Here is an 18,109-nt window from a genome sequence, read left to right on the forward strand (position 1 = left end):
GGAGTGTAATTGGAGGCTGTGTATTCATTTATGTAATTAGGTGTTAATTGTTTCTTGTGATTAAGGCATGTATTTCTGGTAATGTTTTACTCCTTGAAAGCTTTGACCAAGACATCAGAGTATAATAAATCTGTGAATTACTGGCTGGTTGTATTTTTCTTTGCTATGTTCAGACATTTTATTTGTTTTGCTAAAAGGTTGTTGTATGTCTGGCCATTGTGTATGGCCTGTCATGATTTTGTAGCAGTGTACTGTTCACTTATTTATTTGGACTGTGGGGGGGGGGGGATGTGAGTGTCAAGCCTGCTTTTGTATCCAACTGTGCATGCTGTCCCAGTTGTGGGTAGTCTATCAGCAGCATAAGTTTGTATGGGCATTTTGGGATACATATGCATATATATATATATATATATATATATATATAAGTCTGGGAGGTACCATTGTCTAGTAGCTCAGAACAAACCTTGGTATTGCCATGGAGATTCTTTACATAACTGTATGAGGCCTTGTGGTTGTCTTTACTATGTGCTCCAATTCTGTTCTCACAGTGAACTTTGTAGTATATGATGAGGGATCTCGACTTTTAATTGAGGCTGATAAGGGTTTATTTCCAGTCTTGGCACTTCACCTTATTACATATCAGTTCCCTCCTTCTGTTGCACAGTTTCTTTCTGGCAGGGAACCACCAGATCAGCTTCCTTTTCTTGAAGGTGAGGGTCCTGGTTGTATTGGGTATGGTGGTATCCATGCATTTGTGTACATGTTCATTGTGCATTGTTGTTTGATTCAGCTGTCATGCAACTAGTCTCCATTTGCATGGCTGCCATGAGATTAGCCACCTCTGTTTTTATGAGGCCATAGTTAGCTTTGGTTTACCTGTGCAGGGGGTGTGGGAGTGCTGTGGATTTCCAAAGGTGATTAATTTGTGTTCAGATATAACAAGGGAGGAGTTGACTGTTGGTGTAGAGCAACAGTCGCCCATGTTAGGAAGGACCAGGTTGATGCGATGGGCATGTACATCGGTACATGAGTAGCTTTCCTAGTTAATGGTGGGGTAGTTGAAGTCAACCAGTATGACAGTGTTAGGTTGGACACTAATATTCTCCAGGGTGTTTATGGACATGGAGTGTCAGTCTTGGGACATGTTTGGGAACCTATAGCAGGCTACAACCTGAACCACTGTTTCACCCAATGTCAGCTATGCCTGCAGGATCTGTAATGCATAATGTTGGTATACCACTCTGGAGGTGTGTGCATCCTTGATAAATATGAAAATACCACCACCTTTGGAGCTTCAGTCCAAGTTCTGCAGCCAAAAGTTGTGGAATGAGTTATAGACTGGTACTGCAGGGGTGCTTCATATATATATATATATATATATATATATATATATATATATATATATATATATATATATATGAAAATGTATTGTCTGCTGTGAGGGTGAAACCATGACTGACTGCATGGTAGGCGAACATTCTAACCACTACACTATTCCAGTTTCACTATCAATGTTGTTGTATCTTTCAGCTTTTCCTGGTTAGGGGTCGCCACAGCGGAACTCCGGTCCGCTAATGATTGGCAGTAGATTTTTACATACTGAGTTGCCAGCCCTAACGTACAACCTTCAACAAAGGTACGCCCATTCACGCATGTCTCCACACAGAAGACGATTTAGCTGAGAATCGAACAGGTCAACGTCTTACTGTGAGGCGACAATGCTACCGCAGCACCACCTATCAATACTCTGTATATTTCCATTTAGCTCCTTTTGATGTTTAAACTCTGCTATGCATAGCTGTGCGACAGGCAAACTCGCACATCTATGCTTAAACTTTATTGCACGCAGGGAAAAAGAAACAAGGAATATATTTTAAATATTGCTGTTTGAAACTTAGAACATTGATAGAATGCCAGTCTTTGGATTAACATGAATTTTCTGAGGATGTAGAGTCTTAAACTGAAATATTTGTCATTATTTAATTACTTCATTTCACAGCTATTTGCCAGACAGGTGCTGATTTTAGTAGGAACACACCAAAAATATGAAGCAGAAATCTAGACATTCAGCGAAGATCTGTAAAGTTGAGAGGTATGGTTGTCTCTTGTTTCTCCACAGACACTAAAGTGTCCTTGGAGACTTTCATTCATTTTGGATCGCCGAACGGCAATTCTTGAGTGCAGGTGGCATGTGTATTGTGAGAGCACTGCTCTCAGACACGCCACCTGCACTTGCACACAGAACCGTGTCTGTTTTAGAACATGGCAGTGTGCCTTCATAGATATGCATGGCACGCTGCCGTGCTACACGAGAACGGTCCCGTCCATTTAAGAATAAGCTATTCTAGCACAGAAGTTTGCTGAATCCGGGGGACTATTTTCTGAGGTGAGGGCAAACTCCAGTCCCTCTGCTAATTATATATGCCAAAAACAGATTGCACTACAGTGGGGAAAGGGCAAATTCCCCAATCCCCTCTGAACCGTGATGTCACACAGAAAAAATTATGGTGTGTTCTATCAGCTGATTTTCAATCAGATGTACCAGCTTTTTTTTTTTTGGCATAGCCCCCACCTAGTTTGGTTTTATATTATATTTCACCGAAAGCTTCAAAACAATACATGTTATACCATAGACATGCATACTTACAACACCAATGACTATCTCTTTCCAGAAGACAATATATACCCAACCCCCCCAACTATATATACTAACTCCAGGATCTCACTACAGTGGGGCATATACCTTTTACTTGCCTTACAGTACTTTACACAGTGCCAGTGCTTCACTTCAGTGAAATGAGATTTGGTGAAATGAGTGTTCAGTAATTTGAGCTTTCAGCAATTTGGTCAGGGAGAATTCAAATTTAGTGAAATGAGCTTTCAATGAAACAAAGTAGACCCATATATATATATATATATATATATATATATATATATATATATATATATATATATATATATATATATGTGTGTGTGTGTGTGTGTGTGTGTGTGTGTGTGTGTGTGTGTGTATATATATATATATATGTGTGTGTGTGTGTGTATGTGTGTGTGTGTGTGCCTGTATTTACACCTAGTAATCTATGTATGCATCCATTGTAATGTTATTTGTATGGTGCTCTTCACCTTAGGCTTCCACTTAAAAGTGGATTTTGTCCATTTGGACTTTCTTGGTAAACAGTTGAAATATATGTGTGTGTGTGTGTGTGTGTGTGTGTGTGTGTGTGTGTGTGTGTGTGTGTGTGTGTGTGTGTGTGTGTGTAAATGTGTATCTATTTACATACATGTACACACACACACACACACACACACACACACACACACACAAGTATAAATTATGTAAACAGTTGCAGAGCACAAAAAATGCAAAGTTACAGAATATCATTTGAATTGCTGTAAACTTGTGGGCAATACAATATTTCAGAGTAAAGGGAATAGTTGCTTTTAGTCAATAAAATATTATTCACTTTTCTCTGAGGTAGTGCTACTTATAATTTTGTATTTTCTGTTACTGGTGTGTGGGGATACAGGAGGTGGTCACGGGAATGCAACACCTTCCAGAAAATATGCAGTCAGTAATTATTTTAGTATTAGTCTTCTTGTGTTTCTTTCAGCTGGTAATTTGGTAATGTGATCTTTCAGTACATGGCTTAAGCAAAATGATGTTCTATAATGTAATGTACCATATGTATATGTGCATGTGTGTGCATGTGCACATGTGCATGCATGCATGTGTGCATATACCTATCTGTATCTCTCACTTTCTCTCTTTCTTTCTCTGTATATATACGAAAAGCAATCTCTAGAACACTCACATGAGTGAATAATCAGAAACTCAAAAGTGGTATTTTGGGATCGCAGTACAGTGAAGATCGGAATATTTGCCCTCTCCTCACTGTAGTGTGACCTCAGAGTAGGAATATATATTTAGCGGGGGGTGTGGGGGAAACAGCCCCCCACAATACCAATTTCAAGTTTCTGATTACTCACTCATGTGAGCGTTCGAGAGTTTGTGTTTTCATTGTTCTGACACAGGCCCTCTATCGATCTATCTATACACACACACATACACACATATTGCAAACACCCCCCACACACACAGATATTAACATTACTTGAGGGTATAGGCTTGGGACAACATGGAGATGGTTAAGGTATACAATAAAAACAAATATTTCTGTAAACGTAATAGGCTTTATGAGGAAATTCACTTTTGTAGCTTTCTAGTAGACATTGTAGTGTATTATATGGAACTACAGGTTTGTTGAATTTTGTTATCACTGCCATTAAAATTTAGTTTTTGGTGAATTAGTGGACCCTTGAATTTTCAGATGGATGCCTGTGTCTGTCATTGTTGTAAATGACATTGTATCGATACCTAACGTTTTTAAAATGCACATTTATTAAATTATGATTTATGACCGAGGAAAAATACATTAACAGAAAAGAAAACAAACAATGTTAACATTTTATTTCATTTATATACATTATGCATTAAAACATATTTTCTTTGTAACTCTCATCAGTCCAACAGTACATAACTTGATCAATCCCTGCCTTCCTTAAGTTTCATTCTTCCTCCTCTTGAACATTCTTCTGCATACTTTGTTCCTACAATTTCCATTTATATTTTATATAATTTGCTCCTTCCCTTTCCTAAAGATCCCTCTGCCAGTTGTTTCATCTGTTTTATAATATTCAGTACTTGAAATACAGTTGGTTTTTACTTTGATTTCCACTTTCCAGTAATTGCTTTTTTGGCATCCACCAGAATTAAACTTAACAAAGACTTATTACAGTTACACAATTCAGATCTCATGTCCCAGATCAAAAGAATCATTTCATTAGCTACAACCATTTGCTCACTCAGTATTTCTGACAGAGTACTCTGTAGCAGTTTTTTAAAATCTGCCAACACATTACATTCCCAAAACACGTTCCCAGATACCTCTTTCTTCCCCATCACGCCTTCAACAGTTGGTAGCTACCTTAGGAAAAATTCTTTGAAGTCTGCTTGGAGTATAAAAATACCTATGCAAACACTTTGAAGCAAAGATATGAAACCGTCTGGACTTTGTTACATACTTGGGAGCCATATATATTTCCTCCTATTGTTCTCTTGTGATTTGCTTTTCCAGTTTCTCTTCCCAATCTTTTCTAAACTCCTCTGATTGATTCTTATAGTTATCATACAGTATTTTATATGCCCTTCTAATTATCCCTTTTTCACCAGCAGCTTCTGTCTAGATTCAACTAAAAACTCTACTGATGCTGGTCTTTCACTTAACACTTGCCTAGCCCTTTTCTTTGCCTATTTTCTATTATCAATCCCTGGTAGGGAAGGCAGTCTCAAACCTGCAGCCCAAACTTCTTCTTAGCTTCATCCCACTCTGATATCTTTCACCCTCTAGTTATTTACTCTGAATAGCTTGGATCCTTTGCCAGTTTTTCTTCAGTAAATTCCAGCCCCCTTTTGCCTGTTTTCTGTACCTCTACTAGCAGTCATCCTTATTGACAAAATGACTTTTCTCCATTACCATATTGGCTTAGTTCTTAGAATGCTTTCTTTAACACTGTGAATATAATATTCTGTGTGGTTCTTAGTCTTCTTTTTAGGAACTGCATCCAAGATCCCACTCTGTTTTCATTTCTTAAACACCCCCTTCCCACTTCATCAACATCTCTTTCCATTTTGAATTAGAACCTTCTGCTTATGTTTTATATATGAGCCTAGCAGTGTAGCTCTAAAATATCCCTTCAGATTAGGTGATCCTAAACCACCTTGATCTATTGGAAGGATCAACTTATTCCAACTAACTCTTGCCCTCTTCCCTTCTTAGATAAATTCCTTCAACTCTTTATTAATTATTGCCCACAATTTCTTCTGTGGTTGATTAAAATATGCCTGGCCCATATATACTGATAGGGCAAAAAAAATTCAGTACTTGTATCTTACAATCCATATCCATAAACTAGAACCTACAATTTCTTATCTTTAGTATTACCTTTTGTTTATTCTTTTCCCATATATCCTTAGCCACCATAACAAAAGCCTTTTAATCCTTACTCCTAAATATAAAATAATGAGTAAAAAGGTCACAGAAAAACTAATTGGTTAAAAAACACAAAAAGAAAAATCTAGCAAAGCTAGACTTTCCACTGTGTGATAAACCTCTTGCATCAGAGACAACATGGGATATATGCAAATTACAAAATCAATGAAAGGAAGAAATAGTGTTCAAAATAACACTATTAAAACAAAAGGAGCACTAGGATAGCCGTTTCCACTGACATAAAGTTTTAATGTAATACAACCACGTTGCCAGCACCAACACCATGTATATATGCAAATTACCCTTTAAGGATATCAGGTGTTTCAGCTAAATGGGAATTCTGAATGTCCATGACTTTTTCTTTTACTTTTACTTTTAAGTCTATTTATGGACAAGAAAAAGTGATGGATATCCAGAATTGGGTCTAAATTATAAGCGCGAAAGCTTAAAAGAATGAATGCTCTTTTATCGAGCCACAAACATCAAAACTACTAAATAGCGAAGGCATGGAACAGAGATTTTTTTCCCTGGGGAAAAAAATTGTTCCTCCACAAAAAAACAAACAACCTCACCCCCCCCCAAAAAAAAAAAATGGCAAAGTCCTGAAAACGACCCAGTGATTTTTTTTCCCTGGGAAAAAAAATCGCTGTTCCGTGTCTTCGCTCTTTAGTGGTTTTGATGTTTACATCTCGATAAAAGAGCATTCGCTGTTTTAAACTTTTGTGCTTATAATATAGACCCTTCAGAATTGTCATTTAGTTGAAACACCTGATATCCTTAAAAAGTAATTTGCATATATCCCATGTTACTTCTGATGCAAGAGGTTTAAGGTATCACACAGTGGAAAATCTAGCTTTGCATTTTTTACTCCTAAATATACGAATTGCTGAACCAATCAGTGTCTTGCTGCAGTATTTAAGGCTATAGCCTTCGTCATTCATTTTATATCTTGAAAAGACTTGAAACTGTCTCAAAATATTTCACACCACTGAGATGTCCTTTTATGGATTCATCAGGCACAAAATTTTATTATTTGCAAATAAAGTCAGGTTTTGTTGATTACCATGCTGATTATATCCCTGCATTGACGAAAATGCATAAAGAGCGAACAGGCAAAACAGTGAAGCAGCTATTCAGCAAATTCTTTCCCTGTGAAAGAAGTCGTTTGACTGCTTCATTGCTTTGCAGTGTTCTGCACTGTAGTGTGGTCCCTTGACCGGTATAGCTCCCAAGCGTGAATGTGCAAGAGTTACAGACTTTAGGGTTAGGGTGCGGGTTAAGGTAAGTGCATATGTATGAAAGTGTTTACTTTTTTGTTTTTTTGCATTAGATGTATGGTTGAGTTAAGTGCATATGTGTTTTAAACTGTTTACTTTTGTTTTGGGGGGTAGAATTAGGGTTAAGGTAAGTGTGTATGTGTTTGGAACTGTTTACGTAAATGTGCAACAGTTACTGACCTTAGGATTAGGGTGCGGGTTAAGGTAAGTGCATATGTTTTAAAATGTTTACTTTTTTTTCCCCCGTTAGATGTTTGGTTGTGTTACGTGCATATGTGTTTTCAGCTGTTTACTGTTTTTTTGGGGGAGGATACAATTAGGGTTAAGGTACGTGTGTATGTGTTTGGAAGTGTTTACTGTTTTTTTTTTTTTTGGCTGGAACAGCGACTTTATTTCCTAGGAAAGAAATCTCTGTTCTGAGGTGTCGACATTTTCAGCTTTCGCTGTTTCAATATTGACCCGCATTTCTGAGTCCGCTATTTGTTTTGCCAATGACACTAAATATAAAGCAAATGTAACAAAGTGGAAAAAGGACATCCCTGCCTGTGTTCAAATGCAACTTATTGGAGAGGAACCCTCCTACTTTTGTTCTTGCACTAATCCTTCACATATTCTCTTAATTAACCTAATTGACGCTCCAAGGAATGCAAATGCTTCCATTGCACATCTAATAAAATCCCAGCTTACACTGGTGAATGCTTTCTCTGCATCAAGACCCACCAACAACAGCATATTTTCTTACATTGTATTTTCCTCTGGATCATGAAAGTTCTATTAATGTTGTTAAATGTCTGCTTCCCCTCCGCAAAAACACATTAATCCATATCTATCAATTGTGGAAATATCGTTGCCATTCTTTTAGCTAGTGTAGATATAAACACTTTATAATCATGGTTTAAAATTGAAATGGCTCTGTATGAAGCTGGGTCTCATAGGCTTTACTGTCTTTAGGTATTATAGCCACCAAAGCTTTCTTCCAAGTTGTTTGTGCTTCCTCTCCTTTTAAAATGTTGTTAAAACCTTCCCAATGTCTATTACTTTTTTCACGCCTTACTTCCATACTTCCACAAGAATACCATCCGTTCTTGGAGACTTTCTTGAAGATTGATTTTACATCATCATTTTTACCACATCTCCTTTTGTATCTGTTACTTAAGTCTCATCTACCTCTAACCCAAGGGCGCCCGCAGGCAGGTGCAAGGGGGTGCACTTGCACCCCCCTGGAATCCGCTGACAAGTTAATCCTTTGATTTAAAAAAAAAAGTTTTTAGACGTTCTTCTTTAAGAAGTCCAGTCGCAGGCGTGCTGACATCATTGGGAACAGTTTAGAGGATCATTGCTGGAGCTGAAACAGACAGTTTAGAGGACCCGTACTGAAGATGGGGCCCTTGCAAGTGAGCGGAACCAAACGGACGGAAGATGGGACCCTTGCGGGAACCGAAACGGACGGAAGATGGGACGCTTTAGTGGAGCGGGAACTGAAACGGGCAGCTTTAGTAAGGTGTGTGTGTTGTGTGTGTGTGTGTGTGTATGTGTGTGTGTGTGTGAGTGTGTGTGAGTGTGTGTGTGTGTGTGTGTGTGTGTGTGTGTGTGTGTGTGTGTGTGTGTGTGTGTGTGTGTGTGTTGTGTGTGTGCCACTTTCCTGCTAGAAAACGGAGCTTGTGCTTTCAAGGATGATAATGAATCAGGTCTGGCATTATGCTTTTGCTGTGTTTGCCTATCATCTGCCAGCATATAGAAGTGTATTAACAGGATGATCCAAGCAAATATTTCAAGCTCTTCAACAAACCTTTCTTGTCATTCTTGCTCAGAATCATATTTAAATGCAGCTTACTGCATGTTCTGATCTTTCAGAAACCTTTAGCCCTTTCAAAAATAAACTCCTTTATGCACCTCTACTCCCACAATTAGGGGATGAAATTGGCATGCCTACACTTAACCTAATGATGACACATGTTTTACTACTCTAGACTTTCAAATTAACAAGCCCTGCCAGTTGGTACAAGAGACTGCAACAGATGCACTTATTTTAGCTTAGCTGATATGTGTATTCAGTTGTATCTGCAGTCACTGGATTTTTCATTTCTCTATCTCTTGTGAAAAGTGTCAAGATTTTTTTCCCTACTCACATTACTTACAGCTTTATTAGTAGCAGTGGCTACATTATGTTTAGAGTCTCAAAACAAAAGTCAGACTAAATGCAGCCAATTAACATGCGTAGACCTACTGGTATCAGGATACTAAATACTAAAACACACGTGTGGTTAGTCCCTCTCTTATTATACTAGCTAAAGAATAAGTAAACCTAAATGACAGAAAAAATAATAAAATCAATGCACTGCTGCCAAGTGCTCTGTTGGTTGGTTTTAGGAACAAAATGCACATCAGTATGAGCAATGAGTGATCAGAGGATCACAGTTCAAGAGAGATTCCTGCCACATCTACTGCACTGGAATTTAAACAGCAAGTTTGGCTGCACTAGTGAAATAAAAAAATTGCAAGACAACCCAATGTGATGTCAGTTAAGCTAACACACCAGAAAGACACCCTGTTGTCTTCGATAGTGGCATTCAAGGGGCACAAGGAAGAAGGATATGTGTGTGTGTGTAAAATGCCCTAGGAGTTACATGGTGGTGGGTAGAGAATAAGGCTTGAACCCTGTACCTTGGGCCCAAACGGCAAGAGCCTGAATTTCCTACCCACCACCATTTGTAAAAATGTTGCAGGTTTTTCCCTCATACTTTTTCTGTTCCTCATAAAATCTGAGGTTTCTGTATTTGTGTCCTTGTTGCCTGACATCTACATGTTCTCTCGTTTGATTCTTGGCTGTCTGGAGTGTTTCTCCCTGGGCCTCTGCTAAAAATTAGCTTATTTTCCAAGTCAGATTTTCCTGGTTAACAAATGTTAAAAAAAAAATGGGCACTCATTTCAATATCAGACTTCATATTCTTCAGAAAGTGCATGGTAACAAAAGCTTTTATTCTAGCAATGTTTTAAGTGTACAAGATGGATATTTGAAATGTATCCCTGTCTTTGGGACTGTATCCCCCCCACCATTATTGGCTTCATCCAGGTTTTGTGCTAAGGTTGACAGCTATAGTAAGAACTGAATTCACTGAATATGTTTGGGGGCTGTATTCACCCAGTATTGGCTTTGTTCAGGTATTTATTGGCTTCATCCAGGTTTAGTGCTAAGGTTGAGAGCTACGGTAAGAACTGAATTCACTGAATATGTTTGGGGGCTATATTCCCCAATTACTGGCTTTGTCCAGGTGTTTTTGCTAAGAGGTTGAGAGCTATGGCGAGAACTGAATTCACTGAATGTTTAGGGGCTGTATTCACCCATTATTGACTTTGTTCAGGTATTTTGTGCTAAGAGGTTGACAGCTGTGCTATGGTGAGAACTGAATTCACTAAATGGTAGCCATTTAAGTTTCAGTCTTCCTCTTTCACAAAACAGCTGATTTGGTGCAGTGGTATGTTGCTCTGACTGTTTTGCACAGGGTCCCCTGGGTTCAAGACGTGGCAGTGAAATGTATGGTGGTAACGCAGCATTTTATTCTAGCAACTTTCCAACATTATACAAGCAATGTTTAAAATGTGTCCCTGGTTTTTGCCCCCCCCCCCAATAAATTTTGGCTTTTTCCAGATTTCTTGTGCTGCAAAGTTCAGAGATACAGCTGAGTGTCGAGTAGATTTTATGAGCTGAGAGCTGCAGGGAAACAAAAGTTTAGTGTTGCTTATGTTTAGTCTGCTTGCATTGTTAATAGCACAACAGATAGTGTCCTTGCTTTTGATGCTGAAGGCTGTGGGTTCTACTCCCACAGTAGGTAGATGCATTGCTGATACTGTACTGTGTTGTAAAGAGGGTGGATGCTGCAGTCCTTTTGTTAAAGATATCTAGTAACTATGAACCTGTTATCAGTTTGCTATCCAGTCCTTATTGCTGTATTACTAGCTTATCATTTTTTTATTGCATGCAACAAAGGCAATTTATTCTTCAAGGGTAACAGGCACTTTATTTGTAGATTAAACAATGACATATAAAGCAGCAACCTCTTTATTAGTTACAAATTTCTTTAATGTGGATTTTACTACTTCAGAGATTGTGCATATTTTTTACTGATACTGGTGGACTATAGAAGGTTAAGTAGACTTTTTATGATGGAAATGTTCGGAATTGGGCAGTTTTGTCAGTGGTGTATGCATTTTGTTTCATTGTTTACTGGAAAAATGTTCAAAACAATCATTTTAAAATGCCCTCTAACAACTGTACTGTATTGTACAAGGAATATAATGTAATACAGTCGGGAAGATGTATCAAAGAGCATGTGTATGTTATGTTCGAGGGGCCTATGATTTTGAAGACAGCCCAGAGTTAATATTTATCTGCCACTGGCAAAATGTATTTTCTTTGAATGTGGGTTTCAATGCTGTTTCAATGCATGTGAGTTTCAAGGGCAGAGAAGTTTTAATGTTAGTCTGTTTTCATTGTGAGACTGCATTGCTTTGTTTAACAGATATGTATTAGGGTTTGTGCTGTAAAATGCAAAATAAAACCTTCAAATGAAATCCTAAATCATCGCAGAAGTAAAGCAGTATGCACATTACAGTGTTTATGGTAAATGGGGCAAAATAACCAAGGAATGGGACATTGGAATGGCTGCAGGGGGAGGCTCCATTCGACCATGATTTTGTGAGGGGGGAAGTAGCAAACTCAGACAGCCCTGATTGAACTATACCTCTCAGTTGTCCATATCTTTGCAGAATGAATAGATATTTGCTTCTTATTTTTGGTTTGTTCCTCATAAAATGTGTGGTTTTCTAGCAAATCATTTAGGAATGAAGTCACTAAATGACACATAGTTTCAGACGTCATAACCTTCAGAAAAATGCATGCTAATGCAAGACTGTCTTAAGTTTATACAAGAGCAATTTTTAGTAGTGTTTGTATGTTCCCCCAATATATTTGGCCTTGTCCAGATTTCCTGCATTAAGAGGTTGAGAGGTACGTGCAAATCACTGTAGATTAGGAATATCCAAACCTCTCAATTGTCCCCAATTTTGGCTCAAAATGTTGCTCTCCCTAATAATCCCTCCTCCAAAATGGCAATTTTGGAAGAAAATGTGGAGGGTTTACAATTGTATATAACTAATGATCAGAGTTATAGATTACTTTTATTTCAGAAATGCATGTAGATGCTCTTATTTTGTTAGCTGCTCAAGTTAACAATGTTAATACTAAAAGGTGTCCCTTTATGACAGGTATTTTTGCATCACATTTTGGTCCATTTTTCATAAACTTGTGGTTTTCTGGCAAATTAGTGGCAAGTCATTAAAGATTGAAGTTAGAAAATAATGGCAGACATCTGAGTTTCAGATTTTATACCCTTCAGAAAATTTGTACTAATGCAAGATCTACTACTGTTCTATTATGTAAGTTAATAAGAGCAATATTTAAAAATTGGCCTTATTTTTGGGCCTGTGTCCCACTTCTAGTTCTATGTATGGCTTTGTCCAGATTTCTTGCTCTGAAGTTGAGAGGTATGAGTGTTACAGCCATCACTGTCAGCCAGAGACATTTCAAATTATGACATACTTATTGCATCCCACCCTCCATTGTAGTGGCTCTGGATGTGTCCAAGGAAGGCAAGGAGCAGTTATGCAGTGTAAGTGTGCAGAGCATCCCCCCATCCAAGGTAGATCACAAATACAACCATGGCTTTTCATCTCTCCTTGATTTTGCAGAATGTTCTGGTTTTCTATCAGATTTTTATACGGTTGATTTATGCTTCTTATTATTCAGGAACTGCATGCTGTCACAGTGCCCTGTTGCTCTGTTTAAGTAGCCATGGTTTAATGAACATCAGGTAAGCTTGTCGGAGATTGTAAGATGCAAGTAAGCTTTAGTAAGCATATTGTTAAAGAATTACCAGCATTGAAAGCCTTTTCGTTGTTGCCATGCAGAGAATATTTACATAACTAGATAATGTATAAGCCTTGGGTATTGAAATGCATATGACAGTATTTGTAATAAAAGGACAGGATTACAGTATTTTCAGAAGCTCATTACATTTTATTGGAGACCAGTGTCTTACAGCAGTGTCTGTGTGTTAGTACACTTAGTTGGGTGGCTTTAATGGTATATGGTAAATAAGCATTGCTACCTTACTTAAAAGCCAAGCCCTGCAACAACTAGGTAAGCTCCACACTGAAGTCAAAACACAATAGCTCTGGTGGGTAAATGTACTCTGTAGTAATCAAAAAGGCAAATGTTTGAAATAACTACAGCTTATGTGCAAACACAATAGGTAGTGATGAAACAATGCTCTGCTAAAATGCTTTAATGCTCCACATTGCTGAGCTGCAGATCAGTTATTATCACTGGCTACCAGGATTTCACCCACTCCAGATCAAGCACGGTGCCGTTCAGTGGCAACCTTCCCAGAACTAATTCAAGTCTGACCAGAATTATTTTGTGTGTGTGTGTGTGTGTGTGTGTGTGTGTGTGTGTGTGTGTGGGAAAGTAGCATACCCCTCAGCTGTCCAGGTTTTGCAGAATGTCCAGAGGTTTGCCCCATATTCCTCCTAAAAAGGATTGATGTTTCTAAATAATGAGACATTTCAGTTTTAGATGTCATATCGTTTAGAAAAATGCATACTAACACAAATCCTGTTACTCTTGCAATTTTCTAAGTTTATTAGAGCCATATTTATAATCTGTCCCTATTTATTTTAGGCTTTGTCCAGATTTCTTGCACTAAGGTTGAGGCCTTGAGGGGTATGGTATGTTTGTGAGGGAGAGAGAAAGTGAAATGCCCAAGTTAGAGTTAGCAGGTGGAATTTATTTTCAAGTGCATTTTCAAGGAACTGAGTTTTAAGGGAAGCGAAGTTTACTGCTGCTCATGCCAAATCTATTTACAATGTGCAACTGTTTTGTTTAGCAAGTGGTATCTCTATTGTGGTATAAAGTTTTAAAGCTATGTTAGTAGCACCACAAGTAGAATACTTGTATCTTAATGTAGAGGCTTGAGGTTCTATTCCTACAGCAAGTATATTTGTATGCTGCAGTCCTGAGGATGTCCTCCTTTGGATGAGATGCCTAATAACTATGAACCTGTTTTTCAGCTTGCCATCCATTTTCTATTGCAATATACCAGCTTACCATTTTTTTAATTTAACATAGGCAATTTATTCTTTGACGGCAGCAGGCACTGAATTTGTAGATGAAACACTGAAATATACAGTTGTTTTCTAGCAACACCATCTTCATTAGTTTCATATATCTTTAATGTGGAATTATTCAGATTACTTTTACTTCAGCAGAGACACTCAAACAAGTGTTGCTGTATAATACAAGGGATATAATTCAATTATATATTATAATTAATACAATCAGGTAAATCAAAACTTTTGCATTGCCCTAACAGTGTTCAAGGAGCCTATTGCTTGAAAACAGTTCAAAGGTAAATAACCTGCCACTGGCCAGATGCATTTTCTTTGAATGTGGGTTTCAACGCTGTTTCATTGAATGTGAGTTTCAAAAGTAGAGAAGCTTTATTGCCAAGTCTGTTTTCATTGTAAGACTATTGCTTTGTTTAGGTTTAGTAAATGTCTCAGTGTTTGGGCTATAATGTTTGAAATAAAAGTTGTAAATTAAATCCAACTGCCTGTAATCATTGTAGAACTAAAGCATAAAACAGTATGCACACAGATTTGAACAGTGTCTATGGCAAATGGGGAGAAATAGCCAAGTAATGGGACACTGGAATGGCTGTGTGGGCGGGGCTTGGGGTGGGTGGATGTGGGCGTGGCTGTTGGCAGGGGGCGGGGAGAGCTATGTGGGTGGGGCTCTGGGTTTGCACCCCCCCTGCAAAAAATCCTGCGGGCTCCCTTGCTCTAACCTTGGCATAATTAAGAATTCCATAAATATTTCCATTGTGATTTTGATTTCCACATTTCACTGATTTATACAAATTATCATAAAATTTCTGAAATATTGCTAATACCTCTACAGGATCTCTGGTTATTTTTCTTGTGAATCCTAAATTTGAAAAGATTTGATGTTTTTCTAGTTTCTGCTCTTTGAACTGTATTGCATGAATGTCTTTTTATATAAAAATATTTTTCTGCATCTGATTTACAGGACATGGGATGAAGACATGCTGAGTACTGCTTGCAGACTGATTTTAGATGAAATTTCCCTTCCTGCTACAGCACCGGGTGGGATGGTAGAGTTCCGAAGAACATTAATTATCAGCTTCTTCTTCAAATTCTACCTACAAGTTTTACAAGAATTAAAGCAAATGGTAAATTAGCATTGAGGATTCATTAACACATAAACACCAAGACAATGTTTGTTTTACAGTTCACTTTACAAAATATTGCAAGACATTGCCAATGTAATGTTTGAGATTGCTTCCTTACTTTAGTTCAAAGCATGTTACTTCACTCTAAAGTTGATCATTCATAGATTGCCAAATGTCCATATTGGCAAATGTTTAAAATAATATCAAACTTTATATCAAAATGTAATGTTATACACACAAGTGAGCTCCATACAGCATAAGCAGCCCTAAGGATAAGAAGTAAAATTTGCAACAGTAGCTAGGCAGCTGCTTGTTAACTTAATGGTACTCAGTGCTGCTTCTGAAAGACAATATTGATAGTTCAACGCTAGCTTCAGGAAGATTCCTTTTTTTAGTAGTATTTTAAGTGCAGGCCTGTCCCATTCAATAAAATGATCACAAATCATTTATTTATTTATGTAGTATGGGTCTGTGTTGTGTAAGCCTGTTTATGTAGTATAAGTCTTAGAGAGCACATAAAATGTATTTATTTATAATGTGTATTTATGAAATGTGTAGTGTTGGTGCCAGACTGCATAATAAGACATTCAACACAAGTTACACTAATATTGCTGCCTTACCCTACATGCTTAACATTAAATGTTTATATAAGGCTTGTCGTTATTTTATATATGGGCATCTGGTGTTATATGTATGATCAACTTTAGGTTCAGATAATGTGCTTCATTCAAAGGTTAGGAAGTCCTTTGAGAAAAAAGGCATTCAGCAATCATTTTCTTTAAATATTTAACACTTTATCTAAAACTCACTGCAACCACATGTTCAAAAGAACATCAGCAACACAGATTTAATTTTTTTAAAACTGAATTTAATGCATTTATATTTGGAGAAATCTGCAAATGTTATCATTCAAAACTCAGTTCGGCTTTGTTAAGGGCAGATCCTGCCTCTTAAACCTGGTTGATTTCTTTGAAACAGTCACCAAGGCCATTGACGAGGGGAAGGTGGTCCACACAGCCTACCTGGACCTCGCAAAAGCCTTTGATATAATACCCTACTCGGGCATTATAGATAAGCTCACCAGCTTAAATATAAACCCCTATGTCACTAGATGGGTTGCAAACTGGCTCAAGGACAGAACCCACATGGTTAGAATTGCTGGAGCCATGTCAGACTCCAAACCAGTTACAAGTGGCGTCCCACAAGGCTCAGTCCTGGGACCTCTCTTGTTCGGTATATATTTCTCGGAGGTACAGGCCAACATGGAAGGACTGTGGCTGACCAAGTTCGCAGATGACTGAAAACTGGGTGCCATAATCGACTCTCCAGCCGACACAAGCATCCTCCAAAAGGGCCTCATAGAAACAGACAACTGGTGCCAGAGCCATGGCCTCAAGCTAAATGCCAAAAAGTGTATAGTCATCCCCTTTGGCAAAAACAAAGTGCCCACAAATTACCACATAGGTGGTAATCCATTAAGTACAGAAGAAGTAATTAGGGACCTGGGGACCCAAGTTGATAGCAATCTCTCATTTGACAACCACGTGGCCAAAGTGGTTAGAAAAACATTTTATATAGCCCACCTAATCATGAAGGGATTCACATCTAGATCAGGGAGGTCATCGTGCCTCTTTACTCATCCCTCATCTGGCCCATAATTGAGTACAATGCCCCTTTTGGGATGTACCTTACCAGACACCTGCAGCAACTGGAAAGACCCCAAAAGTACCTCACCAAGAGGATCAAAGGGCTCAAACAGATGCCATATGCTGCCCGGTTAAAGAAACTCCAGCTCTACTCAGTGGCATACCGCCTGCTCAGAGGCGATCTGTGCCTGACGTATAAAGCCATGTCCAACCCGGAATTAATGGACATGTTGCACCTCAGAAAATCCAAATCCCATCGAGCTACGCGCTCGAGAGACTTGAACCTCAGCACTGAAATAAATAGGACATGCTGGAGGGACAGATTCATAACCCAGAGGCTCCTTTCACTCTGGAATAAAATCCCAGTCCAGGTTAGGCAGAGTCCCTCATTGACTCTTCAAGAGGAATCTTGATGAGTGAATGGGAGATTGTAGGTTTACCCCGGGTATCACTTCTGTGTCACTGTTAGACAGAGGCACAGTATACTAACCTCGAAAAAGGGCATAGCAAAATTAATTTAAAATGGGTGGCGAAAGCCAAGCACACTCTGGCTAGGCTTATAAATGCCCTAGGGCAGATAGCCTAGTATGAACCTATGAACCTATGAAAGAAAAGACGATTCATATCTGTTTGTATTGAAAAACTGCACTCTGTCCTTTTTGTGCTTATTTTGAATAGCAATTTTATGAATATCTGCATACTCTTAAATGTTGTTGTTGAACCAGCAATTTTGCCATAGTAGAAGTTTTAGAAGTGTTCAGTATGAGAGCTATGAAGGGGACACCATCTTAATAACTAACTCATATATTTTAATTTCATAAAAG

At 38.2% G+C, this 18,109-nt stretch overlaps 1 protein-coding gene across 1 annotated transcript in view; it reads left to right on the top strand.

Moving 5' to 3' along the window:
• The window catches only part of LOC122807193 (aldehyde oxidase 3-like), a 1,326,697-nt gene that overhangs the window by 423,418 nt on the left and 885,170 nt on the right, over window positions 1-18,109 (top strand). Inside the window, exon 15 of the mRNA XM_044078243.1 lies at window positions 15,477-15,639. Coding sequence (XP_043934178.1) covers window positions 15,477-15,639 — 163 coding nt within the window. The remainder of the gene's footprint in view (window positions 1-15,476; window positions 15,640-18,109) is intronic.

This window comes from Protopterus annectens, chromosome 7.part0, assembly GCF_019279795.1.
Source record: "Protopterus annectens isolate FY-2018-M chromosome 7.part0, PAN1.0, whole genome shotgun sequence".
Taxonomy (NCBI): domain Eukaryota; kingdom Metazoa; phylum Chordata; order Ceratodontiformes; family Protopteridae; genus Protopterus; species Protopterus annectens.